This window comes from Festucalex cinctus, chromosome 8, assembly GCF_051991245.1.
Source record: "Festucalex cinctus isolate MCC-2025b chromosome 8, RoL_Fcin_1.0, whole genome shotgun sequence".
Lineage (NCBI taxonomy): Eukaryota > Metazoa > Chordata > Actinopteri > Syngnathiformes > Syngnathidae > Festucalex > Festucalex cinctus.
The window spans coordinates 28,795,833-28,813,533 of record NC_135418.1 but is presented as its reverse complement, the minus strand read 5'-3'; the positions used below and the strand labels follow the sequence as shown (position 1 = coordinate 28,813,533).

General features: G+C 41.3%; 1 protein-coding gene across 3 annotated transcripts in view; it reads left to right on the top strand.

The window, feature by feature from the left end:
- The window catches only part of arhgef10la (Rho guanine nucleotide exchange factor (GEF) 10-like a), a 114,738-nt gene that overhangs the window by 29,950 nt on the left and 67,087 nt on the right, over positions 1 to 17,701 (top strand). For all 3 annotated transcript variants that reach the window (XM_077528425.1, XM_077528424.1, XM_077528426.1), the window contains 8 exons: positions 197 to 305; positions 1,233 to 1,333; positions 1,459 to 1,536; positions 4,019 to 4,198; positions 6,203 to 6,319; positions 11,034 to 11,126; positions 11,252 to 11,422; positions 16,180 to 16,325. In XM_077528425.1, coding sequence (XP_077384551.1) covers positions 197 to 305; positions 1,233 to 1,333; positions 1,459 to 1,536; positions 4,019 to 4,198; positions 6,203 to 6,319; positions 11,034 to 11,126; positions 11,252 to 11,422; positions 16,180 to 16,325 — 995 coding nt within the window. The remainder of the gene's footprint in view (positions 1 to 196; positions 306 to 1,232; positions 1,334 to 1,458; positions 1,537 to 4,018; positions 4,199 to 6,202; positions 6,320 to 11,033; positions 11,127 to 11,251; positions 11,423 to 16,179; positions 16,326 to 17,701) is intronic.

Here is a 17,701-nt window from a genome sequence, read left to right as displayed (position 1 = left end):
GCCGGACTCATGGGCGGACTTTGAGGACACGCCGCGCCGCCGTCATCTCGTTCACCGGTCTGATTAGGACTGGCGGGGGGGGGGGGGCCGCAGATGGCGAGATTCCCACCGTGATCGCGTCCCGTCAATGTGCTGTGGTGGAGCCAATGACGGGAGTTTTGATACCTCCCTCCCTTTCCTCCCTCCCCCCAATCAGGTACAACAACTCATGAAGGCGGCCAGAAGCAACACCAAGGACGGACTTGAAAAGACGAGAATGGCCGTCCTGCGCAAAGTCTCCTTCCTCCAACGGAAAGACACCATCGGTAACCTACTGGAACGTCTTGATTTGATCTTCGACTTTAGCTATTAGCATTTGGCGTTCCTCTAACCTGCCTGCAGTCAGCCTGTGCGTTGATATGACACTACATTTTCTACCCAGGATTCTACCTGTATAGGTGATGTCTTAAGGCAAACTTATTTGATTATTCTTGACAGTCAGAAGAGGTTAAACGCTGTGTAAAACTACTCACTCTTTGAAGGCTTTGAATTAACCTTCATGTTCCTGCATTATGTTGATCATATTGACCTGCTTTAAATATGGAAACACACAAAATAATTGTAAAACACAAATTTGATGTAAAACGTTCCACTCCCCAATTATTTACAACGTGAAAAAATATGTCAAAAGTTAATATTTGAATACGTTTGTGATTCTAGTAGCTCATAAAATCAATTTGAGCTATTGACTCTTGGAAAACATTAAAATGTTTGACAAATGTAAAAAAAAAATATATATCTAGTATACAGAGGCGCTGCATATTTGCTGACCTGCCATCGATGCAAAAGAAAAAGCAAAATTAACTCTCCCTTCCCCAATACATATTTAAGAATAAATAAATTTTTTAGAGGAAAGTGATTCTAGTCGCACTAAATATTCATTGAATAGTTATAAATGCTAAATAGTAGTTTTGAATTTTTTATGACTAATTTTTAATGAGCAGCGGCTCGCATGAAACCAAAAACAATTTTTGGTGTACTGAACAAACAAATGTAACTGTGAGGTTAATAAATTCTTGTTTGAAATTTAGCAATGCATTACTGTTAAAAATTCCATTTCTGGTTTGATGGTACCCAAAACGCTCCGATTTTATTAGATACCGAATACGTTGTGGTCTACAGGAGGTGTTCAGTTATGTCTGTTGGTTACATATATATATTTTTTTTGTTTACTTGTGTCTTTTTGTGAACAGAGGAAGAGGACGACGCGGGCTACCTGGACGTGGCGATATCGGACTTGACGCATCCGCCGTCGCAGCTGAGCGCCATGCCGGAGGGCCTGACTAGCCACCAGGTTGGGATTTTTTTATTTTTTTTTTAAACTTGCGTCCATTACACGCTGATCTATGCTCGCGTCCATCAGACGCGGCGCCATTTCATCCTCGGAGAGCGTCACCGGGGCCTGCTGTTCTTTTGCAGGTTGTCAGGCGCCACATCCTCGGCTCCATCATCCAGAGCGAGCGCAGCTACCTGGAGTCTCTGCGGAGGATCCTGCAGGTGAGCAGAGGCCCCTCTACGCCGCCGCGTGATTAATGGGCTCGCTCCTCTCGCCAGCGATTCAACGTTACTGCCGCCTTGAACAGTAGAAATTAGCAGCACTGGCGCTAGATTGTAATTCATGTATGAAAACAAACAAACAAACAAAAAAAAAACAATAAAAAAAAGCAAAACATGGGCGCAAACATGGTATTATTTTTGGAATTTCTCCCCTCGCTTGTTATTAACTCATTAGCTCCCAAAAACGTATAAATACGTTCCATTTTAATTGTTTTAAGTCTCCCAAAGACGTATTTATTTGGGATGTAACGATAACCAAACATCACGTTACGATATTATCATGATATGATGGCCATGATACGATAATTATCACGATATTTGCAGTAGTTGTCTCATACTAAAACAAACAAACACATTTTTTTTATGACAATTAGCATAATTTTAAACATAGAAGGCCAAAACATCCCGAATGGAAATTAAATTGCACTAATAAAATAGCCACTAGAGGGTGCTAGAACTGCACAAATGGAAATCATCAAGGCTTTTTTTTTTAACAGATGTGTTCCTTTTAAATATTGTGGCAGATTTAATATCACGATATCACGATATTACCCTGATCAGAACATCCCTAGTATTTATATGTATTTTTTTTTATGCTAGAGCATACAGAAGGCTTTGATGCAGCCTCTCAACTGCAAAAAAACGGTTAAAGAAATGGTAGTTATTACACAAACGGCCAGCAGATGGCAGCAGAGCAAAGGATCAACCAGGGCCATGTTGAAAAAAAGCTCATTTACTCACAGTTCTAAATAGATTTGTGAATAATGTTGAAACATATGTTGAAACAACACAGATTGAATGAAAGAAGAGACTCAAATCTTTTTTTGGTAGGGTCCATGTTTTTATAGCAATAGAACAGAATATTCTGTGGGCCTTGCAAAAATAAGTAAAAATCCCGTAAAACAGCCGGGATTGCGTCTGTGAAAATGGCTGTGAGCGAATGAGTTAATTATAACCACCACCTTGCATAATAGAAATGAGAAGAACGACTAGAAATAATAGAACGGAGTCAAAATAAAAGAAAAAGTCCACGGCACACTCGATCACCCACGGGGCTTATGTGCTCGTGTCCTACAACAACTAATGCAATCGCTCCTCCTGACAGTTATTCATGATAACCGCCGCCTTGCACAATAGAAATCAAACACAAGACAATCCCGTGACAGCTTTATGAGCGATTGTTCACTCGGGACAAACAAACAACACGGCCAGATGGGACACTTTGCGATGTGCAGCTCGGTGGAAAAATGTCTGTCTTGTCACGGCGTCCAGTCGAGTGTTGAAAGGCGGCGCGGCGCGTTCACAAGCCCAATTAGACGCTGAAGGTTGTGACGTTCTTCACCGCTGGATGGATTTTTTTTTTTGGGGGGGGGAGAAAATTACAGAAGAAAACAATAGAAAGGGACCACTTTTGCACTTTTGCTCCACTTGCCCGGTACACATTATGTGCACTTAAAGACATGTTGCCAGCCTCCTTCCTGGACGCTTTAGCAACATCTCAGTGAGTCCGCCGCGAGGCTTTTACCTTTTATGCCTCACTCACCTTTACTTCAAAACAAGTTGAAATCACTCTGGTCCACTTTTTTTGTGGAGTGCTTCTCAATTTGAAGAGTCACAACTCTCAATAACAACAAAAAGCAAAAACACTTTTTAACCAGGAATTCCTGGAAAAGCTTCCAGACACATAATCAGAATCCCCGAAAATGTAAACACTTGCAGAGATTTATTTATAGATATGACTGAATATGTTGGTTGTTTTGCCCATTGTTCTCATCCATTTTGACTTGTTAAAGTGCTGCATATTGATTAGGGTTGGACTGATTATCGGCCAGGCCGATTATCGGCCATTTTTTTAATCTGAAGGCCGAATTTGGGGTTTTCATAGGGGCTTTTAATATGTTCAGTCAGTTTTTATTTATCATAAATACATTTTTGGAACATATTCAGACGAATTTTTCCACTGCAAAAATCTTTTGACACGTTTTACGAACCCGAACAAAAACCCCAAATTAGCTACATTCGCATGCATTTGTCACTCAGTGAGATATGGCGAACTTTTCATTTAGGAATCTATTTAAATTTACATTTTATAACAAAGAAAAATAGGGGGGAAAAAAAATTAAAACAAGAAATTATGTTGAAATTTTAGAAAACTTAGGGAGTTATTTACTTGCTTTTTAATTTTTATTATTATTTTTTTTTGTAATTTAGCTTAACACATGCTAACGACCCTGGAAGCTCTGTATTTTTTGTTATATTGTTATATTGTAATAAAGCAAATGTATTTCAGAAGTGTGCATCAAACTGGTAGCTCAGTTTGAAAAAGTTTGGCGACCCCGATTTGACAATGAAGAGTTTTTGTTTTTTTTTTCCATATAATGACGACTTACTGATATGACATCATATCTCCCATCTGTGTTAGGACTACCACAAGCCCCTGCTGGAGGCCGACCCGCGCATCCTGAGTCCTCGCAAGATCCGGCCCATCTTCTACAGGGTCCGCGAGATCACGCATTGCCACGCCATGTTCCAGATCGCGCTGGCGTCGCGCGTGGCCGAATGGGACAGCTGCGAGAAAATCGGAGACCTGTTTGTCGCCTCGGTCAGTGTGAAACGAGACCCTTCTCGTGCATTTGTTTTTTTTGGGATATTAATAAGTACATGACGTACACAAGATCTCACAACTAACTTGCACTTGTTTTGTTTATTTTGCACTTTGCGGAGTTCTATCTAGTCAACTATTTCTTGACTTCTCAGTGAATATAATACATGACTCCCTCTCCGGTTGCCCAACACCCAAATGAGGACAAACAAGATGGATAAAGTTTGAACTGAGTCACTATCTGTCATATACCACCTCTGTTGCTAACCAAAACAGAGGCACCTTCCCTGTCTATTAGGGGTCCAGTAGACTCTGCGCTCACTGTGCAACGTTGTGGGCTCCATGTTTGTGTTCCGTGGACCTGCGGTAATTTAAAAAAAAAAAAAAAAACACCTCCGATGACCTCTCAAAACTGAGCATTACCTGCACCGAGGAGGCTTGTTTATTTGTGTACACTATAGCCATTTAAAAAAAAAAAAAAAAAGAACTTTCGACCATCCTGTGCGACAGTTCAAGTGAGTTGCAGCTGTTAGATTGAGAAAATTGGCAAGGCTGTATGGGTAGGGGATAAAAAAAAAAAACGAGAAAAAAAAAGACTTTTTCATTGTGGAGCTCTGCACCCATTAGGTCCACTTATTATTTGTCCATCAGCGCCAAGGGTTCGACCCTCTAATTCTCTGCTGGGCATCATGCGGTGCTGCTTTATTGCCGTCCTCAGACCGAGCGCCAAATGAGCCCTCAGTGGAAAAGAAAAAGAAAGAAAAAAAGTACTGGATGGAACTGACCTTTCTTTTTCATCCAGGAAGAAAGTGCAAGGAAAGCACTGGTGGGGAAGTAATAAAGTACAAATACTTAGTTACATTATGGAAGTAGATGTTTCAGGTATCAGTACTTTACCAGCGTATTCATGTTTCTGTCAACGTTTTTCTTTTGCTTCCTTTAAATGCAACAGTGCTTTTGTCAAAATGGGCTCGCTAGTTTTATCAAAACTCTGTGGATGATGACACAATATAAAAAATTAAAAAAAATAGAGAATATAGAGTATTCCCCATCCATGACCTTGTTTGTGATTTTGTATGTTGGCTACAAGAAAAAAATAATTGTTAATGCCAAAAACACAACAACCTCTAGCATTAGAATTAGAATTCAAATTTTATTTTTTAATTTTATGTTAAGTCAGTTCGCAGTTTAGCAACGCTATTTAGAACATTGACTCTGAATCCCGCCACTTTCCTATGCACATTCGCCAAGCACTTCTTTAATGACAAATAAAACATATGTTTTATTTTCAAATTCAATACATACAGTAGGTATAGTATCGTTTACTGGTGAACAAAAATGAACAGGGAGAGTAGTCTTTTCCTCGAATCTGGTTCTCTTCACTTTGAAATCAGGACGTGTTCTGTTCTGGTACTCCTCATCTCCATGCAGCAGTTTCAGAAAGTGTTCCTTTAGTTTTGCTCGATATCTAGTTGTGCTGGATTACAAATCGTGCAATCAGGACACGCACTCCCATCACGCAACTCATCACTATATTTAGCAGATACAATGAAAACAGCAGAGGCCTCACAATTGAACCCTGTGGAACACCACACATTCCCCTGAAACCCCTGCGAGTCACTCGCCAAACGCCAGGGGTTGGATCGAACCCAGGTTACGAACTACTGTATTAAAATATGACCAAATAAATAAACGACAGCGTATGACATGGACAGTATCTTAATTTAATTCTTCTTCTCCTCAGTATGTGCACAGAACAAATTAAAGTCAGTAAATCAAGATACCGCCGTATCTCTGCTTGAACTTAAGTACAGAGTGTGAGTAACCTTTGCCACCAGTAAAAGATAGTTTGTGTCTCAAACTGACTCTGAAAGCGCCCGCCGTGAATTAACTGTTTGGCCAAACAGTTCAGCTCTTCTCATTTGCAATCATCTCCGACAGTTTGTGCGCACGGCAAGTAAACACTCCTTAAAGATGCTTGCTTGTCCCTCGGTGTGTCCTCAGTTCTCCAAGTCCATGGTGCTGGACATGTACAGCAACTACGTCAACAACTTCACCAACGCCATGGCGCTCATTAAAAAGGCCTGCCTGTCCAAACCGGCCTTTCTGGAATTCCTAAAGGTGAGCTTCTGTTTTATACGACAATTTTTCCCTCAAATAAAGATGTGCTGTTTTCTTCTGAGCTGATTGGGACTCGTCTCCACCCCCACCCGCCGCCTCCTGGCGCACATGGCCGTTTAATAATGTATACATTTTGGCTTTCTAAGGAGACAATCTAATACTTTCCACAACTTACCTTTTTATGTGTTTTATAAATGTCCTGCTCTTGTGGAAATAGGTCCTATTAGATGTAGGCACATTTTATGGTTTGGGAATATATCCCCCATTTTTTTCCAAATAGCGGCCAGGGGCAGTTTATTTACTAGACTGCAGCAGCGGGTGTTTATTTGACACAGGTCGACGGAGAATGGTTACTTCCGTGCTACAATGGGAAATGTATTACTGCCTCGCATTAATTCCCTTTTCGGGTCCCTTTATTGCTAATTACAGTCAATAAAAGTAGTTTAGTTGGAGTCCAAGCTAACAAGATGAAGCTAAGCAACGCTCGCGTGTTACTTTTCTTCTGTCGCGATCGCCTGGGAAAACCACGTGTCTTTGAACGCATCATCATGCGAACAAACGGCAGCGGTGGAGGCCATTTGAAGCAGTCGAAAGTTGGCTGATGCGGAGTATAAACTCAGGCTCAGATTTATTGTCATTCAGCAAACATAACATCCCAGATGTTGAACGAAATGTTAAAAATGCACAGCAGGAAATAAAAACAGAATAAAACGTTATACAGTAAATAAAACTTTAAATTCAAAAACAACAACAAAAAGTACACTTTCGTGGGAGTTTTTACGCAAGTCATTATATATTGCACTCGTCCCTTTCGTTTTCTATTAAGTATTCTTATGGCTGTTGGATAAAAACTCTTCAACAATCTGGCAGTTTTGCACGCCAAACTCTGATAACGTTTTCTTGATGGCAGAAGGGAAAAGGAGTTTATGAAAGTTATGTGAAATGTCTTCGCTGATACCACGAGCCCTGGAGAGACGACGCTGCTCTGCTAGTTCACCCGTATTTAGCAATGTGGCACCAATAATCTTTTGTGCTGCCTTAACAACTCTCCGCAGCCCCTTTCATGAGGCTGCTGGTCAGCACGGTCTTGATTGTTCCTCTGTAGAAGGGGGTCAGGACTGCTGGGTTAAGGTATACTAACGTTGGAGAAACTGCGAAAACCAACAAGCCTTGAACTCATCAGCCGAAACCTTGCGACCAAGGGGGATGCTATGGAATATAAGCAGTAAGAGGAAAACATTCCACATCTCCTGAGTGAAAGACTACTGTGTGAAATGTTATTTCTCTTACTGTAAAAATGATTGATCCACACCAGGCTGAAACGTGTCGAAAGAGTAACAATATGCCGGTTGCGTAAAATGTTTATTAGCGTCCTTGCTGAAGACAACTCAAAGCGCCACAAGGTTACCTTCAAAGTGTACCGATGAAAGGAGCTGGTTGGGCTTTAGAAGGCAGCAGCATCCTTCACGTCACGTCTCTGGAGGCCGGCGGTGGAGACGCATGACTTGACTTGGACTCCTCTGAAAAAAACCATTTGACTTTGACTTAAAAGACTTGACCTGACAAGTCCTCCTGTTTATAGATATTTTTTTTTTGAAAGAGAAATATATCTTGTCAGTTGCATAAACCTAACAATGCGGTGTACATATACAGGCCTACTGTGCAAAGGAGCTTTTCCATAAAAGCGCTATGATTCAACCATTTTTTTTCAAATTTGTTGTAAGCTGCTCGAAGCTGCTCAGCGTGGCCTCCGCTGATGTTGCTCCTAAAGCTGACTTAACCTGACAAACATGTTACATGCAGTGTTTTTCCTCAGTGTCAGGTTTACCTGTTTTGACATCTATTGAACATGACAGAAAAAGGAGAGAAGCCACTCAGTTCAAGGCTCGCGAGGAGAGAGGAGAGGAACTGACCGACACAATTCACTCCTGCACTCTCTGAAGATTCCTGTCCTCACCCTCTCTTTTTATTTGGTTTCCACGGCCCTAGTTCCAACCCTAATAATGCAAATGAAAAACATAGTTGGAACACAGTGTACTTGTTTATATGTGTGTGTGCTTGTGAGTGGAAGGTTGCTGAGTACGTGTGGTCAAGTTTGCAATCATTTCTTAACGGAAAACAGGCGGCCTCAGCAGACTGGCTCTAACCATTCGGCTGCGTTGGATGTTCTGGTTCTTGAGCTTCTTGAGTCATCTTCTGTTAGGATAACATATAGCTAGCACATGTGAATGTGAGTGTGGAGCAGAGCAAAGCATTATTCACTGCAAGCAGAAGCAATTCTTCATTGCAGCAAATGTATGATGACTTATATTTACAATTATTCTACACTCGGTTTCAGTAAAAAGTTCTCCCTGGTCCTTGACACCAAATTTCTATTAGCTACGGCTCATGTCATCTTGCTGTGTTCCAAAAAAAGCTTAAAAAAAAAATAAAAATACGCTGAGAGCTGAATTTGTGAATAGCCAACCGTGAGTAGGCGGGGGCTTACGATAGACATATTGGTTTTTAACGACTCCCCCACACCCCCCATTCTCTTCCTGCAGCTCCACCACCATTACTGATCCCCCGAGGAGAGGCGCACTCTCGCTAATGGTGGCGGAGGAACATTAGCACCTTGTAATTTCCATGGCATCAAGTCGCATCTTGCGCTCGCGTCCGCCCGCTTGCGTCCTCCTGTCGCCCGGCCACCTGGAAGTGACGGCGCCACGAATAACAAATCATAAACGACCCCCGCCGGGCGTCCAGACTCCCATTTGCCGGCTGGAGACTGTGACTCTGCTTGATGCCTCCCATAAATGATTACTGGAGGCGGGATTACTGCAGGCGCGGCTTTTTTTTTTTTTTTTTTTTTTTTTTGTATCAGCAGAGAAATTCAGGTCCTGTCCTCAGTGTTCAGTCAGGTGAAGTATATTATTGTCTGAGGCAGTCCCGCGGCTTTATCTGCCATCTTTGTTAAGCCGCTGAGCTTGAGCATGACTGGCCTGATTAAGAAATAGCAATGTCCTCAATCACTGCCGCTTATGTATTTTCTATTATTCATAGCGTTTTGAATTATTGAGAACCGTCTCCAGTGCTGGAATTGGATGGACTCTGCAGCTTCTTATCGGAGTTCTTTTTTTTTTGAGGGGTTAGTTAGACCCCAAGAATCAGTTCACTATTCAACTAGTCAAGTTTTTTTTTTTTTTTTTTTTTTTTTTTTTTTTTTTTTTTTTTTTCCAGCTATTAACTCATTCACTCCCAATCATTTTCAGTGGAGCAACCCCCTTCGCTCCTCGCTGTTTTACTGGATTTTGACTGATTTTGCAAGGCCTACAAAATATTGTACTCTATAGCTATAAAAGCATGGAATCTACCAAAAGAAAGATTAGAGTTTCTTCTTTTATCAGGAAAAATAAGTATATTTGTATCTGTTTCCGTTTTGCAGCAGCTAGTATTAGAATATAGCAAGTTTCATCATTATTCACAAACCTGTTGAAAACACGAGCAAAAAGAGCTTGTTGATCTCGTATACTCTGCTGCCACCTGCTGGCTGTTTTTTGTAATACCATTGCTTTAAGCAACCTCTTCATGTAAGAAGCTTGTATCAAAGCCTTCTGTATGCTCTAGCATAAAAAAAACAACATAATAAAAATGCATAAATATATTTTTGGGAGTAAAGGACAAATGATTAAAAAACGTACACGTTTTTGGGCAAATGCAACTGTTAGCTGAATCTCCGTGTATTTCATGTTCCTTCTGCAATGCCCGAAATGCCGTAATATGGTGACAATTTCCGGGCTAATTGTATTGCCAAGAAGTATATTGAAGCGATACGATTTGTATGTCGGGACGGATTTAACTGTTAATTACAGCATCTTTGCATGTTTTGGGCTTAACACTTATTTTATAATTTGTAGTACGTATATTTGTGGTTTAAACTAATAATGCAGTATAGGCAAACAATTAGTGGGGGTTACTGTATTGACTTGGATGACCTTTACATGTTGCAGAAAATCTTAATGATTTCCTTAACTTCATTTGCTTTCCCATCAGCCAGTTTTCCAGACCAGAAGCATGTGTTCGTTTTCTGTTATTAATCATTGAATAAACTGCCGAACACACAAAGAAGAACGAGCAGATGGCATCAATAACCGTAACGGTCCATTATGATGTCTTTATTCACTAACAGAAAATGACCAAATAATTGTCTTGCTCCAATTAGTGCTTCCTCCCGTTTTTACCTAATTTAGAGGTTATGGCCTTCAGAAGTTATCCATGCATCTTCTCACAGATTTTGTATTTGAGCTCATTAGTTTGTGAAATTGATTTTATACTTCAGCCTAATTTATGATAATGATAATGTGACAATGATCCGGGCTCTAGTAACAGCACGAATTGGGCCGAGCAAAAATGAAGTTCCGTCGGTTTGCCTTGGATTTCATAAAAGCTGAAAGCTCCATTTAAGACCAAAGCAAGACTAAAATGCTCATTTCAGCTAAGGGACTTGCAGAGATATCGTTTTGAAACAATAAACGGTGTTTCTGGAGTCGCTCGGCGACCGTCGTGCAATAATAGGTCAGTCAGAAAAGTCCTTGTTGATTGGAATAATCTTTGAAGATGTAACTTTTAGAAATGAAGATCAGCTTTGAAGTTTTCCATTTTCATTCTGGGATTTAATAAGCACCTGGAAGGTCGTACGTAACATTTTTCACGTTGCTGTCGTTTCCCTCCGCAGAAGAAGCAGGCATCCAGCTTGGACCGCATCACTCTCTACGGCCTGATGGTGAAGCCCATTCAGCGATTCCCGCAGTTCATATTGCTTCTGCAGGTAGGCCAGCATTTACCAAACCACAACACTACGATCACAAAGATCAATGCTGTTCATCCGAAATCAGGTGCCGCCTCTGTGAGCGAAAAAAATACCAACAATCGCTTTTACTTCCCCCCCTTCAGGACATGTTGAAGAACACGCCAAAGGGCCACGTGGACCGCCTGCCCCTGCAGCTGGCCCTCACCGAGCTGGAGACGCTGGCCGAGAAGCTCAACGAGCAGAAGCGGGTCGCCGACCAGATTGTGGAGACCCAGCAGCTTGCGCGCAGCGTCTGCGATCGTCTGCTCAGTAAGGTGACCAATCGCTTATACATAGAGCTGGTTGCTGGTGCAATGCCGCCCGAGTCCTCGGGACTGGTCTCCAAGCAGACCATTTCAGGAAACATGAAGACAAACAAACGTGCACATTCAATGAATGGATTGGAATCCAATTTCTTGTTATTGCACATGCCACGAGTACAGAGCAACGAAATTCACTTAACAGTTGCAACCCAACCAAGAGACAAAAGAAAATGAGCTAGGAATGCACGATAATATCGGTGGCCGATAATTACTGACCAATTTGACGGCACACAGATAAAACCAGATAATAAAATAAATCCGCCGATAATTATCGGCAATTATCAACCAATTGATGTCATTGAGTTGTTTTTTTTTTTAAAACACGACTGTTTTTTTTGGCAAACTCAAAATGAGTTACCGGTACTTGTTGTATTTGATGCAGAGATATCAATAAAATTCAGCTACATGGTGCTTTACACAATGTTTCAATGTATTTGTAGGCTACATGTTTGCAAAATGAACTTGAAAATAAATATAATTTCGCTAACTTATTGGCGATCGACATCAGCACTTTCTAAATTATTGCTTCATTGCACCGGTTGAAAATAGCATTATCGTGCATCCCTACAATGAGTGAGGAGATAGAACATGAAGCCTGACGGGTCCCCAAGCAGCGCCCCAATTTCTCAGATTAAAAAGAAAAACATTTGTAAACGAGAGAGGTGGGTAAAAAGCAGCCCCAGACTATGCTCCTGTCAGGGAGGAGCGCGGTATGGATTTGTTAAAAAAAAAAAAAATCCTCAGCAAACAGGCACATGAATATACAACACGTAATGACTCAAATACTTTGACATGAAGTGCTGTGCAGCTGCCCTGGAGGAGTTCTCCTGTCATGTTGCTGTTCGTCAAACTAATACTTGTGCACTCAATTTTGCTTAAAGATGCAATTTATCAACAATCAATTCCAGACAGTTGGCAGAATTCTAATCATGGGCGATGATCTCTAGCGGGGAGGTGTTTCTTTATTTTTTTTTTATGTTGTTATTTTGATAAACTCCTGTAAATGACGCCTATTATCATAGCCACTCTCCATTAGCGGCTGAAATGAGGTCCTGCAGCTGCACGTCTCAACGAATGCTGCACTGTATGAAAAGAATTAGACGCTAAATGACACATTTAATTGGAAATCGGAGCGAGCGCTCCTTTTACGATGGTGTAGCTGCATCAACCCCAACCCCCAAGAACCCCCCCCCTCATCAATTTCTCCTCCCAGTCAGCCGATGCGTTCCGGGCCTCCAAGATGAAGCTGATTGGGCCGATCCGCTCTTTATTTCTTCTCGTCCCCAATTCACTGCAGTGACACTGCGGAAAGGGAGAATGCCTCTTCTGCTATTGCCCCCATAACTGTCCAATGAAATATTCATTCTTTGCCTCAAACTGTCGACGCCGGCCAGATTGAACAGATAACAGTGAGTGTGGATGCGCACCCAACACACACACGCACACTCCAGACATAAATGTGCCGCAAAGGCCATTGTGCCCCGATACTGACGACTTTAAGAATACGCTCTTACAGGAAGGATGCCATTAAACCACCAATCACTCCCTTTATGGGCCCGTTTCGCCGGGTAGACGCTGCGGTGGCGGGGGACGTCCTCCAAGATGCTTCCCTTCGCGCTGCAGGCGGCATTTTCACCGTAGCCAACTTCACATTATGAAAAGCTGGAAAACAACCTCATGACTTTCACTAGCTTAATGGTAACGCGCATTAAAAAGCGCAATAGACGGGCTATCGAATAGTGACATTTTTTTTTTTTACTGATAATATTCAGACGGGGGTGAATTTTTAGACGGGCTTTTTTTATTTATTTATTTATTTTTATATAGATTCGATACCAGGACTTTAAAATGATCTGTACAGTATTTTATTTCTGCCTTTAGTAGCATCAGTAGCCGCACTTTACAGTTAAAGCTCAACAACTCTTCAGATCATTTGGACACAAAAGAAAATCTGAAATTCTTCTGCCTTCTTTTTATGTATTCGGTGAGGAATCCACAGCAAAAAGAATAGAAAAGGAAAAGGAAAGAATAGAAAAGGAAAGAATAGAAAAGAAACTGTCCACAGCTCGGTAAATCCTTTATTGCGAATCTATTTGAATGTCATGAGCGAGTAGCTTTCGAAAGTAGCAATTATCGCACGTTCCATTTGGTACAAGTACGGTATGTTCCCGCAGTAATCCTTTTGTAAGACAATGTTTATTTTGTTAGCTCTGTTTTATTAAGTAAGGGCTGTAGTAAGTTATGAGAATATGTCTACTGAGCACTTTTCAAGTATTTCTGTAGGTCATATCAGTTAAAAAATTAGCTATTTTTACTTACTCCTTACCGCTTTACTCCTCACAAAGGTCGGGGGGTGCTGGAACCTATCCCCGCCGTCTTCAGGCAGTAGGCGGGGTACACGCTGAACTGGTTGCCAACCAATTGCAGGGCAAGCTAATTGATACGAGGAGTAATAAATCCTCGTCTCAGCAAGCAACAACCCTCTGGGGCTCTTTTGAGAACCAGATCAAAATAGTTCTGTATTCCCTTTTAAGCAATGGATATTTGAACACATGGAAGCAGACAATAAAACAATACTGGCATGTATCTTTTTTTTTTTTTTTTTTTTTTTTAAGTCACGGAAAGTCACCGAATAACTTTACAGTAGTTGCGGAAGTCGTCTTTTGTTTGTTTCTTCATGACTGTAATTATAGTGCCCCTGGTGGCCAAACTGTGCACACCTGAAGTCGGATCGATTTTAATAATAATGCACAACCTGTTTAATTATTTACATTCTATTTAATGCATAATGTAATTATATAGTGATAGTTTGCTTTCTTCCTTAAAAAAATGAAAGGGGGGAAAAAACAATTTTAACTGTCAGTTACTGTATGTACAAAATCTGTTTTGATAACTTGGCACAATGGAGTGGAGAACTTCTCTGCACACACACAAAAAAAAAGTTTGCCTCTTATGAACTTGCATAGTGCTCGTACTGAGAAGAAAAAAGCTTGACATTCATATTTGAATGAGCTTTCACTGCTGGTAGAATTGAGAGACCAGCTTCAGGTCGGCGCTTAATGCATGAAAGCGGACGGACGTATTGATTTAGAAGCTCATAAAAGAAGCGGGATCAAGAGATAAAAATACTTCCTCTTGAATAAAACTCTGTTATTGGGTGCTTAAATTGTGTATGTAGCAAACCCGATATGCAGCAAACTGCAGCCTGCATCCGTCAGCATCCATTATTCCGTGAATTACGCGCCTCCATTTCACATCTGCTGGAATAAGTCTTGAAGTCTGAGAGGCCAATTGTAACTTGTGTCGAGAACATCTTTGAGATTTGCCAAATGCATGTTCAGCTCTTTGAAGACCCGATCGACTCTGATGTTTTCAAAAGTAACGTCAGCTTCATAGAAGACAGTTATTGTTATGTTTGTTTGCAAAGCAATCATCCATTTTTCGAACCGATTTAAACCTCACAAGGGTTGTACGCTAGAGACTTTGTTGATGGTGTTGACAAAAAAAAAAAAACACACATGCGAGGCTTTGGGAGACAAATTTTGTCTTTGATTTTTATAGAAGTGTTTATGTTTGCTTCAGTGCAGACACGTTGAGTTCTTTGAATTGCCTGTTAAGGTAATCCAAGACTGGGCGGCACGGTGTTGAAGTGGTTAGCACGTCCGCCTCCCAGTACTGGGGATGCAAGATCGAGTCCAGGTTTCGGACCTTCCTGGGGTGGAGTTTGCATGTTCTCCCCGTGCCTGCGTAGGTTTTTTTTCGGGTACTCCCGTTTCCTCCCACATTCCAAAGACATGCATGGCAGGTTAATTGGGCGCGCTAAATTGTCACTGGGTGTGCGTATGGGTGTGAGTGGTTGTTCGTCGACGTGTGCCCTGCGATTGGCTGGCAACCAGTTCAGGGTGTACCCCGCCTGCTGCCCGAAAGCCAGCTGGGATAGGCTCCAGCACACCCCGCGTCCCTTGTGAGGAGGTATACGGTTCAGAAAATGGATGGATGGATGGTTGTCCAAGGCTTAATTGCCTTTAAAGTTTTCTAAAAAAAAAAAAAAAAAAAAATGCTCAAGTTCATTTAAGACTTGGTTCATTGAGGAGTGAGGACTAAAAGTGTAACTAACTTCTACATTTTCTTGCAAAAAAAAAATCATATACGAGGGTCATTCAATTAATAAGGTGAATTTTTGGGAATAATGACTTATAACACAGATGGAAGCTTACTTATTTTTTTTTTTACATTTCTGTTTTACTTCTTTGTCACATGGATTTAATTTCTTTTGCAGACTAAAGAAAAACTTTGAGAGTTTTGGCCCAAGAAGCATGCGCCAGGGTTGAACAGCGGTCAGTTATCAAGTTTTTGGTTGCTGAGTGGTGCAAACTTTCACCTGTTTGCTCCTTTGAAAGCGTTCACACGTGGCACCAAGTTTGAAAGTGACGATGAAGTCAAAAGTGTTGTGAGCGACTGGCTGAGACGTCAGTCCAAAGATTTTCACGCTGAGAGGGCATATGGAGGCTTATGCACAGATCGGGAAAAGTGTTGGATGACTACATTGAAAAATGAAAAAGTCCTTATACCCAAGAATTCACTTTATTTATTGAATGACCCTCGGTTTTGTTTATTTTATTTGAACCGAGTCAAATGCCATTTTTTGCGGCCCGTAGTTTGGACACCACTGTCTTAAGTTAACCCATCCAAGTGTCCCTCCCTCGCAGCAACTGAACCTGGAGCAGGGGTCCCTGGTCCAGTGCGAGACGCTCATCGAGACGGTGTACGGCGAGCGGGGACAGGTCCTCAAGTCCAAGGAGCGCAAGGTCTTCCTCTTCGACGACGTCTTAATCTGCGCCAACATAAATGTCAAGTAAGTTCAGATGGGGAGAATCAAAATGGCTCCTTTCTTTCTTTTTTCCCAGCTCGTGCCTTTTTGCGGGTGTTTGGAGTTTTCCTCGGGAGACTTGCAGCAAATGCCAATTAGGTGACATGAGGCTCTAATGTGACGGTGTGAGAATATTCTGATGTCTGCGAGGGGGTTTTGGGTGCTATCTGAGCGCGCAGGAGTTCAGTCGGCTTTTGAAACAAAATGCGAGAATGCCGAACGACAGCTGCAGGAGTCCTAGATTAGTGACTCGGCTCTTTCCTATGAATCGCCTGCGACACAACCATCAGTCTCATCTTGTAAAGCAGGGAGAGAAGAATTTTATATTTGGAATTCTTCTCTTTTTTTTTTTTTTTCCGCCCGTGATGCCGCTCGCAGCCTCTTGTCAGCGTAATTATCGCTGCGTGTATCATTCCCACTCAAGAGTCCCGCAGTTGACTTTGCCCGCCCTCTCGTATCTCCACAAACTGAGCGTGATGTTGATTGTCTGCGTGATCGCATGAATACATAAATGACAATGAGCTCCTCGTCGCAGCGTGTCGTCCAGTTCTGGTTGGGAACGTGTGTGACGAGCCACATCCTAATTACAAAAAAAAGAAAATAGTCGTGTTAAATTTAGACAAGACGCTAAATTGTCTTCAGTGCTTAGCGAAAACTATTTCATCATTGCAAACTAACAATGTTGATGTTTACAAACACGCATGCTAGGTTAGTAGAAGACAAAGTGCTAACAAAAACCAACAAAATGTTAATTGGTGACTGAATGGAAAGACGGACGTTAGGCTTGTTGGAGATGAAGCTGGCTTCGATGTTTACAAAAACATTTTAAGATTCAGGGAAGGCATCGTCTAATTAAAAGACGTACGTCAAGTTCACTGAAGACTTAATTGTCCTGTTTACAAATAACACAAGTTGCACAGAAAGCGCTAAACGTGTATGTTACGTTTATGTTAATCACAGCTCAGCTTGTGAATGTCACATGACCAAACCTCGAAACCAGGTGAGCTGCGATTGGTTACCTGAGCCCTTGTGATGTCATTTTCAGTCAACAGCAAGTTGCAAAATGTGTTTTTAAAGGTACAAATTGTATGTGAAAAATAATGACAGTATCAAATTAATTACAGACAAAATATTAACTTTTTATTGCTATAATGGGCTAAATAAGTGAAGTATCCCTTTAAAAAAACATTATACATTAAGTTTTTCTTATACTTTATGTTTGCTTCATAAACATAGTCTAAAATTGACTTAATTGTTTACATGCTAGATTACAGAATACATGCTAGATTTAATCGCTAAATTCTCTTAGATGTGAATCACATATTCAAATGGGTGGTTGCTCCACGTCCCTCATTATTATT